Source organism: Colletotrichum acutatum (assembly GCF_030867785.1).
Source record: "Colletotrichum acutatum strain CBS 112980 chromosome Unknown BDZ83scaffold_63, whole genome shotgun sequence".
NCBI lineage: Eukaryota > Fungi > Ascomycota > Sordariomycetes > Glomerellales > Glomerellaceae > Colletotrichum > Colletotrichum acutatum.
In genome coordinates this window covers 217015-227866 of record NW_026849057.1, presented here as the reverse complement: position 1 = coordinate 227866, position 10852 = coordinate 217015, and the positions used below count along the sequence as shown (strand labels likewise).

The window sequence follows — 10852 nt, the reverse complement described above, 5'->3', positions numbered from 1 at the left end:
GGAAGGGGCCGCAGCAGTTGGGACACTGGGGCCTGGCCATGCAAGGTCCCGTTTCGTGTGAGTCGGAAGGTCTTCCGCAGTTGCTGCAAGTCGGTCGTCGTCCGCAGAACCGGTTGGCGTGGTAGCCCTGGCAGCCGGGGTCATGTCGGATGAGCGTCCTTCGTTTTTTGATGGGCAGAGATCTGCCGCTTTGGTTGAAGAGCCTGAAGGGCGTGACCTCTGATGTGAATGATATGAGCCAAGATATTTCGTTCGTGACTGGGTTGGGCCCAAGGCGGGACGGTCGAGCAAGGACAGGCTTCTGTCCTGTCTGTGCGAAGACCTCATCTTCAACGAGTGTGGCTGGGTCCAGGACGTCCCCGCCAATGCTGTGTAGTTTTGTTGGGCATCGCGGCACAACGTATGTGTGCCACTTGATAGGCGTCTCGACTTGGTGGGCGCCGAGGCATTCCGCCAGCTTTGCCTTACTTGTAAGTAGTCTTTCCTGTATTTGCTTGTTTCGCGGCTTCAGAGAGTAACCTGTGCTGATATGGTAGACGTGGGGAAGGTCCGCTAGCCCCAGGCCAACGGCCTTACAGACGATCTGTCGTACGGCGAACGGTGCGATCTTCCGAGCGGCCGCTAAGCTTTCTTCCGGGACGCGGGCAAAGATGCGGAGGTCCTCCTTCGGCTGCGCCTGCGGCTGATCCTCGGCGGGGAGTGTGGCCTTCGGGCGGGCAGAGCTCTGGCAGCTCTGGCCGCTCCGGGTCGCCGCAGTGGTGTTGCCCGCCATCGGTGCGACGACAGCCGCCCAACTCCGGGCCGCTATTGGGCTTGTCTCGTGATTGATCAGTCTCTTGAGGGTTTGAATGACATAGGCAGTGGCTTCTTTCGCGATCTGCTTTCTAGAACCGTCAAAGCTGGCGACAACGCTGTCGACGGACCGTGCAATGGTCAGAAAGACGTCTTTCCGTGCCTCGTACTGTCTAGCTTCTTCTGCAAGGGCTGTCAAGACGGACCCTGTGGCAGATCCGCTCGGAGCAGATGCGGTAGAGGCTGCGGGCCCCTCGGCCGAGGTAGGGGCGTCGGTGGTGGCATCAAGCTGGCTTCCCGTTAGGCTGGGCCGGGTCGGCTGTGCCTCGGCGTCGCGGCGTCGCTTAGCTCTTGAGGTGGGGTTCGGCTCCGGAGGTGTCCCGGAGCCTGGTTCGGGGTCGGCTTGGTCGGCCGACATCAGTCCGGTGCCCGACGGCGGCTGTGAGGCCATCGCGGATGCGGGCTCCGGCAAGGGGAGGTGAAGAGTTTTCGGCTGTTAGTAATTTGGTGGTAGGCTCACTCATTCACTAACAGCAGATGCCAAGAAAAATTAGGCGAGAGGGAAGTTGCCGACTGAGCAGCATGTCCATCGGACTTCTCATGTTGGTAAACGCGTTCAGGTTGGCCAGTCTCTTCGTCGGATGAGTTCTTCGATAGTGCTGGGGCCGAGTGACCGCGCCGGAAGATCAACACTTCGCCCTTAGAGCGGTCTGCGGTGATGTACTCCGCCACGAGCAAGTAAACGCACATGAAGAAGACGATGAAGGCAATCAGAATGCCGAAGTTCCTGAGTGACGCGTTAGAACTGTTTGCGGAGGAAATTCCACAAAACCAATATATACCTCCAAATGTGAGACTTGTAGTAGCTGAAAGTGGCATTCATGTAGAAGTCACCGTCAACAAAGTCTGCGCCTGGTGCAGCACCAGCGACCGAACACGTCCTCTCGTTTGGCGCAGCGTTCGGGTAGGCCGGAACAAATGAGGGACACGGGAACTGCCGACCATTGAACTCATTGGCGACCAGACTCTCGAAAGCGTAGGCGATGGGGTTGATGTAATTGATCCAGCGGAGCCAGCCCTTCATGTCGCGGGTCGGGAGGATGAAGCCAGTGTAGATGACGAGCGATAAGATGAAGATCGCGGCTGGCGTCAAGGCTTGATGGATGGTACGGGACGTCTGGCCAATGGTTCTGATGATCATGGACATAGAAAGTGTGGTGGTGAAGCCGAAGAGGAGGAAGATGAAAAAGGCATCGGCCTCTTGGCGGAGCTTTGCCATGAAGTAGAGAGGAATATTGAAGGCCAATGTCGATAAAATCTTGCTAGGAAGATCGCAAATTGTGGAAGAGATTGCTTCGGAGGCGGGATGATACAGAGCATAGCGAGCGTGCTTTTCGACAATGGGTCTCTGGACGTACAGCGTGAGGATCTGATCATCGCTATATCAGTAAATCTTTCTCGTCGTGGGGCTAGTGCAAGAAGAATCCGAAACATACCTCAAGAGCACTGCTGAGACCGTTGAACAAAATCGCAAAGAACAACAGAATGCAACGAGAGTTCATACTCGATGCGTCAGAGGGCAGGTCGAAGAAGATACTTCCAAGAACTAAAGAGATGATCAAGTTGCCACCAACAGTGACAACGAAGAAGAGCCAGTCTCCCAAGAGACGCTGGTACCCACGCGTCATGCAGAGCCAGATTTGCATGGGCATGGAAATGGTGTAAGGTGATTGCGGAGTCCTTCTCAACTGTTAGCAGGCGATTATGCCACGATCTCCTGCCTCCACCACCACTTACACAAGAGATGCTTTGTGAGCCTGGCGCGTTGCGACAAACTTGTCAACCCCTGAGCCATCGAGGGGATGTTCCTCTTCAAAGGCAAATATCTCTTCCATTAGACGTGCCCTGACATCACTTCCTTTCCACACAGTTGCAAACTCGTCTGGCGTTCTGGGAACTCTATTCTCGAATCCTTCTCGAACCACTCGTTCTGCGGGGTTCGTGAGGGAAGTGAGGAAATCAGCGGTAGTTTGGCGGTCGGGGCAGCGGTAGCCCATGTCGACGAAGTATTGCTTTGCCAGCGCCGTGGAGCCAAAGTAAATCTGTCGACCTTCGTAGAGGACCGCGACCTTATCGAATACCTAGACAAGTTTACCTGAGTTAACAATGATCCACGGCAGGTTCGTGATGGAGATACTGACATCATACGCCGGCTGCGAAGCCTGATATATGGCCACAATGGCCGAAGTCTTGGCCATGTCAGTAGACAACCGCAGAGTCCGAGCAAACTCTAACGCAGTAGCACTATCCAAACCGCGAGTGCTGTTATCCCAGCACTGAATAGGGCTTTGGCTGAGCGTAACCTCCGCGATACTGACGCGCTTGCGCTCGCCTCCGCTGACACCTGTGAAGATTTAGTGGAGGTTGCCCCAAAGCTGTCAAAGGCTTGGGCCACTCACCACGGACGAAATCGTTTCCGACCTTTGTGTTGATAGTGTGGGAGATACCAAAGACTGCCATCACGACGTCACGCAAGTGCTCAGCATATCTCTGCCTGCTGACGCCAGGGAGTCGGTTCTTTGGCGTTCTTGCCAGTGAGGCGAAAAGAAGCGTCTGCCCAACCGTGAGGTGAGGGAAGTGGATATCAGTTTCGGCCTGGTAGATAACTTCACCGCGGAATCGTTTGTGCATAGTTTCCATCGGAATGCCTGTTTATGATGCATATCACAGTCAGCTTTCGTGGAGGTCTAATGGATAATACCCCTAGCCCGTTGTCACTGACCTTGGTAACTGAAGTGTGAGTGATCCCCCAGATGAAGACCCTGGGTCTCACCGGCGATCGTCTTGAGCAAGGTAGAAACACCACTACCGGGACGGCCCAGAACCAAGAGCATCTCACCACTCTTGATGATTCCGTCAAACTCTTTCAAGATCTCAATTTTTCGGCGACGGTTGCTGAGAGCTTGCTTGATCATCATTGGTGCTTGCCAGAGGACGTTAAGAACATCCTTCTGGTAGTCCGTGTCGGTGCCGTACCCATGAACACTCAGGTTGCGATACCCCACTCCAGCTTCGAGTCTTGGGTAGTCCTCGGGATGGTGATATGAGTGCTGTAGAAGGGCTCGGGCCCATTTCTTGGCGTTGAACTCTTCGCGACAGCTTGGGTCCAGGGCAGGGTGGTCCGATAGGAACGGGTTAATACCAGAGTCAAGTCTTGACGCTGAACGGATAAGATCGAGACTGTAAGGCCTGACGAGCTCATTGACGTGGGCATCATTGGCTTCAATGTCCATGTCATTCCGCTGGTGGTCGTGTTCCTGAATGGCTTTGGCGTGCAAGGTGTCATCCGACGGCTTGGACATGACGTTGCCGCTGTCACCCTGCGGGCGATGCATCTTGTGATTTCGATTTGATGACTGCGCAACGTGCAGATGAGAAAGAACCTGAAGATCGCAGAAGAGAGGAGGCTCAAGCAATGTCACCCAACGGGGATCATTGGCAAGTTATATCTTGACAAGCTTCCCAAACGAGGCGCCCACCTCGTTAAAAATAAGTTTTCACGGTCAGCACAAGGCAGACATGTGAAAACAACAACACAGCTACGCATTTCCAACGTCAATACTTACTATCAACGGGTCGACATGGGCAGGGAAAACCCGAAAAGCAGGGTCCAGATCACTAGCTTCACGTCACTCTGCCGAAACTGACAGCTCGCGAGCCGAGCCTGATGGTCCAATGTCCATGTTTTGACTGCATATTGTGCGGCTTTGCTGATGTAGAGCAGCCGTATAAATCAAGTCGGCGCCGAGAGGGGAACCTAACGCAAGATATATCGACGATGTTGACGAGAAAGCACCCACACGCGCCGCAAAGATCCTGATCGCAGATCCCGGGATGGCGGTGTTGTGAAGTGGCCCGATGCGTGTGTAAAGTTACCCGATCCGGGATCTCGGCGCCGAGGCTCTGCACCCACATGGCGGTCGAACTTCTCCAAGTCTCCACTCTCCTCAAAGGCAAAAAAGGAGCCGAGCTCCTTTCTACATGAGCTGAATTGTCTTGGTCCCCCGTCCCCTTGCGAACCACATCCTCGCATACTTACAGACCTCGTCTCCGACCTACTCGTCTCCGTTTCTCGGTGTTGTTTGGCTTCTCAGCCTGCATTTTCACCTCATCCTCTGCGAGCCGAGACGATGACTGCTGATAAGCCCGCGCCCAGTCCCAGTGCTGGATCCCGAACCCACAAGTCGTGCGATGCTTGCAAGTCACGCAAAGTCCGATGTCCTAGTACGTGACTCGGGAGAGCTCATTGCCATTCCTTTACCTCAATCACGAACTGACGAGTTGCTTTTATCAACAGGTAACGGTCCGCCTGGACCTTGCGCGAATTGTATCGTGAGTGAAACCAACTGAACTCTCTTCCCTGACAAGACATGCCTGTTTGCTCACAATCTTTAAACCTGGAAGCGTCGGAAAGAAGATTGTCGCTTCAGTGTAAAAAGGCTAGCCCACAGGCGCAACGGTAAGCACTGGCAACCAAACGCCCGCCATACGACGTTTACACTCTTTTTGAGGAGCAAGCACAACAACTCCGGACGGTTTTCTGTGGCAGAGGATTCCAAAGTACTAAGTAAACTATTAGTTGCCGGACAGCTTCTTCCAACAAATTACTCACCGTCGAGTAATCGACCACCCAGTCTCCCAGACGCCAAAGCCGTGCTGGACCTGTCAACATCAGATGGAGAGACCAAACCATTAGTTCTCCCGGATCGCACGTCGCCAAAATCGCCTCCCCACCGCATCCAAGAACTCCACGTCGATCGCGTCCTAGCACGAGCACAGAGACCAAAGACGTCAGGCACTGGAAGAGGCCAGGAGGAAACCATGTTTGTACCAGTAAGCGCTACCAGTCAATATTCTCAGTAATTGTGCCCAGTTGTGAGTGAACTATAAGCTGACAGAGATCCCACAGCGCAATGGCATTTTTGGTATTGAAGCGCCACATGCCCTCAGTGGCCTGCACGTACTAACAGATCAAGGGGGCCGGAACAGCCTCACGTTCTTCTCCGACAATAGGCTACTGTCTCTATCGACGCGCCTCCAAAACCAAAAGGTGAACGAGCTCGTTGGACGAATTTCCGTCATTGTCAATGGACGGCTTCGTCGCACCGACCCGACAACTACGAATTCCCGAAGGACGCAACCTCCCGACATGTGTACCGACAGAGCGCGTGCCGCCTTGTACATCCGCCGTAATTATTTGCCATGCTCCCTTCTGTAACCCCTATTGAATGTGGTGAAAGCTAAGCATGGCCAGTCTACTTTGAGCGAGTGCACCCCATGTTCCCGTTCCTTGACCGCACGACTTTCGAGACTACAGTGTCAAGTCCCAACTTCCCCAATCTCCTCGAACGCAGCAAGCCGTGGTGTTGTCTCTACCATAGCGTCCTTGCTTTAGGGTCCCAGTATGCTGATGGCGGGACATTCGAGCCTGGTAAGGGCGAGTCGTGGCGGCTGTTCTCTGTCAGCTTGAGTGGCTTCTCGGAGCTCCTGCTGCTTCCCGATTCTCTCACCACCTTGCAGGCATTGACGGCGATGTCTGTCTATGGCTTAGGGATCTCGGGCTTGGCTGTCGAACCTGTTATCATGTCAGAGGCGGCAAGACGGGCTCAGATGATGTCCAGTCATAGCTTTACTGGTCCAACGGCTCACGCTTATCAGAAGTCCTTCTGGATTCTCTATGCGGTTGAGAAAATCACCAGCTTCCATTTCGGGAGAAGTTCCGTAAGTACCCGAATTCCCTTTTCTTCACCACGATAATGTCATTCTTCAGCGGATGCACACTTCTCTTTACTTGCTCTGCACTACTAACACCGACAAGGGATTCGTCGATAGTGACATATCCTGTCCCATTCCCGTCGTTCCCGAAGCAACATCGGGAGACTTTAGCTGGTTCCTGCACCTAGTGCGCTTCGCTCGCCTCCTTTCTCGAGCATATACATCGCTCTTCTCGGTCGGCGTGTCGGGTAATTCCGACTCATATTACCTCGACGTGATTGATCAACTGAATGGTGAACTCGAGGAGTGGAGAGCATCTCTGCCTGACAATGGCTTCCGCCCGGGCGGGATTTTACGCCCTCAGACTGTATCTGGTCCCAATGCGCGATCGCTGGCCCTCATCCTCCATTATCTCTACTACAGCATGCTACTGACTCTCGCGAGAACTACGCTGTGTTATCTGCCTGTTCCTGAGACGTCGGCGGTGACGGCGACAAAGGACGACAAGATGAAGACCATTTTGAATGCATCGAGGGCCATTTTGGAGTTGACTACGATGATTGAGGTTGAGCCATACACAGTCACATGGTGAGTAGGGAGCGAACTTCGCACTACTCGGTTTCCCTGCCTGGCCGTTATCATCAGATCAGTGCTAACAGCCCCTAAGGGTCCTTGCGGGAATCCCCATTACAGCACTTTTCGTCTTATTTGACCTAGTCATTCATGATCCTCGGCAGCCAGATACAGGTACCAACCTGGCCCTGCTCGACATGGTTGCTGGTCACTTCAGCCGGATCGAATATGCTAGCGGCGGCACCGTGCCCGGTTCTTTGATAGCCGAGTTCGCCAAGATTGCGCGGGACTATGTCAACGAGATTCAGCATGCCGAGGCTGGGTTGACAAATCCTGCGAGACCACACGCACCCACGAATGCTTCCGCGATGCAAATGGTACCGCAATCGGCAGAGCTCGATGCCGGGAATAGCAAACAAGCGGCTGGGCCAACACAAATGTCTCTAGACCTTTCCGATGTAAGTTTTTAGTCTTTCAGGTTCTGCCATCATCCACGAGGAACAAAAGGCGTGGCTAATAATCGTTTGTGTTGAAGACTATGCCGAGGGAGGCCATGATGTCTGGTCCGATGCAGCAACCAGGATACACCGACTTTGCGTTCGACAGCGGGATGGGCCAGGTATCTCCCAGCGCGCTTATGGGAACCGACGTGATGGGAATCTTTAATTATTTCCTGCCCGATCTGGACCCTATGTTTTACCAGGGTATGACGCAGGAGTACGATCTGCTACCACAGCAGCATGGGGGGACCGTCCAGAGCATGGAGAAGTGAGATGATGCGGACGGGGTCCAATTCTTAATTTCCGTCCGTTTACCAGACCGCATGCAGCGTGACATAACCTTATTTTTGGAGCTATAATAATGCGTGCCCCCAACGGATACTAGCAGATACCTTAGTTGCTACGTCCGGCAGTCGACATCGTTGCTAGGCATAATGACGAAATGCTTATGAAGAACAAAATCGAACGTTCGCTGGACCATCCCTCCAGGATGGAAAAGCAGGTAAGACGGCGTGTGTGTGTGTGGGTGGGTGGGTGGGAGATGACTTGTTCTTCGGTGGCAGTGAGCTCCGGGATCCCGGGCTTCGCTCCGGTCCGCTGCAAGGATCAGCCGGGTCTCGGACGGTCCAATGCAGCCTAGCGTCTCCTCCAAAGTCCGTTTGGTGGATCCCAAATGTCGTGGCCCCCTGTCTTTTTTCCCGCAGAAAAGCGGCACGTTTAAAAGAGTGTTGCCGCCAACAGAGCAGAGCTCAGAAGAGAAACATATCATGCGATGAACGACAACAACTCACACACCTCTCTGATCTCTAACGAGCCCCATATTCTCATCTGTAGATCTTGATGGCATCCGAAAGCCCAGCTTCGCAGGCGAGTACTCCGGCAGGCGACAAACCACGCAACGTCTTGGCCTGCGTCTTTTGTCATCAGCGCAAAATCAAGTGTGACCGAAAGTCCCCCTGCGCCAACTGCATAAAGGTTGGTTTGTCATCGTCTCACTCACCCTTCAGCCGATGAACCCGAGGTCTACGCAAACCCACACCGAGGCGCAACGCATACTCACTGATGTGACTACAATAGTCTGATCAACCGTGCGTGCCATCGACGCGAGCACCACCAGGAGCTGGTAGAAGACGTGTGGTGAAGGACCTGTTGGAGAGATTGAATCAGTGTGAAAGTCTTTTGAGCCAGGTGGCTCCGCGCGATGCCGATGGACGCCCCGTAAATCCCGATACGCCGAGTTCCTCGCGCGATGTGGCGGAAAGCCCGGCAATGTCTCACATAAGCTATGAGGAGGCCCGGAAACAACCCAGCTCGAGACCGAATGGCAAGATTGTCTGCGATGAAGGTCGGCCCACGTTTATGGAAAATCCGTTTCGCGGAAATGTCCTTGACCACGTAAGTGTATTCCGAAAACACCCCCAAGCGCCAGTGAAGGTCTAAGTTAAATCTAGCTCCAATTCTCCAAGCTCAGTCTCGAAGACAATGACACCGAGCAATCAACGAACCCGTCTGGTTCTACCAGCGTCTCAGAACGCGGCGACTCAATTCACCAGAAGTCTATGGACTTTGACATACTAGCCCTGGGACCAGTCGAAGTTCTGCGCCTGTGGCAGGTATTTCTGGAACGAGTCAACCCTATGATCAAGGTCATCCACGTCCCTAGCCTGGAACCTCTAGTCTTTGAAGCAGCAACAGACCGCTTCAACCTGAGCCCCGACCTCGAAGCCCTGCTGTGCTCCATCAACGTTGTCGCAATCATGGCCCTGTCGGAAGGGGAATCGATTCAAATGCTCAAACTCGAAAAGGCAAGAGCATTGCGAAATTCGATGTCTGCACTGAAGAAAGCCATGTCCAAAGTGGACTTTTTACGAAAGTACAACATGACCACTTTGCAGTGCTTAGTGCTGTACCTGGTAAGATGGCTATCCAACCTACACAGAAATCCGATCTAAATGCAGCGCTAGGTCTCCCTCCAGGGGCAATTCGATCGCCATGCCGCGTGGGTGTTGACTGGCATGCTAGTCAGAATAGCTCAAAGGATGGGCCTTCATCGTGACGGAGAACTTATAGGTCTTCAACCATTTGAGACCGAAATGCGCCGCCGAATCTGGTGGCAAATCATCATGCTCGAAACCAAATACGCCGTCCTCGCTGGATTTGGCGATACGCTCCTCCCGCCCAACTGGGACACAAAACTCCCATCAAACGTCAACGACGCCGACCTACTACCAGGCTCAGCAGAGCCGGTCAAGTCTCGCGATGGAGCAACCGAGATGGCATTCTGCCTCATGCTCTACGAATCACGCGCCTTCTTCTGCGACAATCCCATGCCGGAGTTCGAATCAGTCATCCTCAGCGGGGACAAAATCAGCCCGGAAAACTCGAGGAAATTCTCGGGCCAACCACATGTCCTCGACAGGTATCGACTCGCCTTGGACCAATACGACGAGAGACTAGCTGTAGCCGAACGACGGTTCTGTAACCCGACAGCAGGCGGGATCCACCTCGTTGCGAGTAAGATCCGGTCCTTCACGGCGCAGAGAATGCGTGACATGATCATGCACGCGCGAGAGCCCTGGGACGAGAACAAAGACGGCGGGGCGAGCCAGCAATCCTTCTTCAGAGCATGGGTCATCTCCTTTGAGAGCGACGTCAGCTGGTACGACACGATCGACGACAAGTTCACCTGGTATCTCAAGCTCCACTTCCAATCCGACGCCTTTACCGTCATGATTGAGCTCCTGCAGTGGCAGCCCGTCGGAACACTCGTCGACAGGGCATGGAAGGCCATCGACCGGCTCTATCACCACCACCCGGAGATGTACGACTTGAGCAGGAAGGATAACATGCTGCGTGCGGAGAATTTGCTTTCCGGTTGGGCGAGACGGGAGCTTGCGTTCCGGAATCTGGGCATGTCGTGCGACACGCCGCTCGTTGTGGCACGGTTCCGGAGCAGCGAGGTTTTCAAGCAGAAACAGCCAGGCGGTTTACCCGTGGAGCAGTGGCCGGCACCGACGCCGGATACTGCCCTATTCTCTGACATGAGTCCGTCCGACTTTGAGACGTTTGATGGAGGGATGCCTGGAGATACGCATGGTCCCAGCTTCAGTCTTTGGGGGGGAGGTGGGCCGGGACAACATGCTTTATGATGATAGTCCGGCTAGTTTGTGAGTGGTAAAGAACTGGGGAAAAGGTATTTGTGCGTTTCAAGC

At 53.9% G+C, this 10852-nt stretch overlaps 3 protein-coding genes across 3 annotated transcripts; 2 read left to right on the top strand and 1 right to left on the bottom strand.

Moving 5' to 3' along the window:
- Positions 1–1277: 1277 nt before the first annotated feature.
- On the bottom strand, positions 1278–4646 carry BDZ83DRAFT_731825 (ABC-2 type transporter-domain-containing protein). The gene is made up of 7 exons (XM_060512878.1): positions 3575–4646; positions 3252–3500; positions 2994–3196; positions 2590–2933; positions 2289–2532; positions 1635–2221; positions 1278–1579 (listed from the first exon to the last, which is right to left on the bottom strand). Exons 1-7 carry the CDS (start codon positions 4185–4187, stop codon positions 1309–1311), a joined length of 2511 nt encoding a protein of 836 aa, XP_060363670.1. The 5' UTR covers positions 4188–4646; the 3' UTR covers positions 1278–1308.
- Positions 4647–4856: 210 nt separating this feature from the next.
- Positions 4857–8161, top strand: BDZ83DRAFT_626002 (uncharacterized protein). Its single transcript, XM_060508528.1, has 10 exons — positions 4857–5076; positions 5150–5184; positions 5257–5311; positions 5432–5685; positions 5762–5777; positions 5829–6041; positions 6107–6573; positions 6671–7155; positions 7235–7598; positions 7676–8161. The coding sequence occupies exons 1-10, from the start codon at positions 4983–4985 to the stop codon at positions 7910–7912; spliced, it is 2220 nt and encodes a 739-aa protein (XP_060363669.1). The 5' UTR covers positions 4857–4982; the 3' UTR covers positions 7913–8161.
- A 319-nt stretch (positions 8162–8480) lies between these two features.
- Positions 8481–10818, top strand: BDZ83DRAFT_720596 (fungal-specific transcription factor domain-containing protein; the record flags this gene model as incomplete). Its single annotated transcript, XM_060512289.1, has 5 exons — positions 8481–8615; positions 8718–9035; positions 9092–9553; positions 9605–10514; positions 10796–10818. The coding sequence occupies 5 exons, from the start codon at positions 8481–8483 to the stop codon at positions 10816–10818; spliced, it is 1848 nt and encodes a 615-aa protein (XP_060363668.1).
- Positions 10819–10852: the final 34 nt, after the last annotated feature.

Excerpts from the sequence above, each read along its gene's own strand:
- BDZ83DRAFT_731825 (XM_060512878.1), bottom strand. The coding sequence starts at position 4,187 with ATGCATCGCCCGCAGGGTGACAGCGGCAACGTCATGTCCAAGCCGTCG. Across the intron at positions 3,501-3,574 it reads CTCACACTTCAGTTACCAAG|GCATTCCGATGGAAACTATG; the intron begins GTCAGTGACAAC and ends CATCATAAACAG. Across the intron at positions 2,934-2,993 it reads CTTCGCAGCCGGCGTATGAT|GTATTCGATAAGGTCGCGGT; the intron begins GTCAGTATCTCC and ends AAACTTGTCTAG.
- BDZ83DRAFT_626002 (XM_060508528.1), top strand. The coding sequence starts at position 4,983 with ATGACTGCTGATAAGCCCGCGCCCAGTCCCAGTGCTGGATCCCGAACC. Across the intron at positions 7,156-7,234 it reads GAGCCATACACAGTCACATG|GGTCCTTGCGGGAATCCCCA; the intron begins GTGAGTAGGGAG and ends ACAGCCCCTAAG. Across the intron at positions 7,599-7,675 it reads TGTCTCTAGACCTTTCCGAT|ACTATGCCGAGGGAGGCCAT; the intron begins GTAAGTTTTTAG and ends TTTGTGTTGAAG.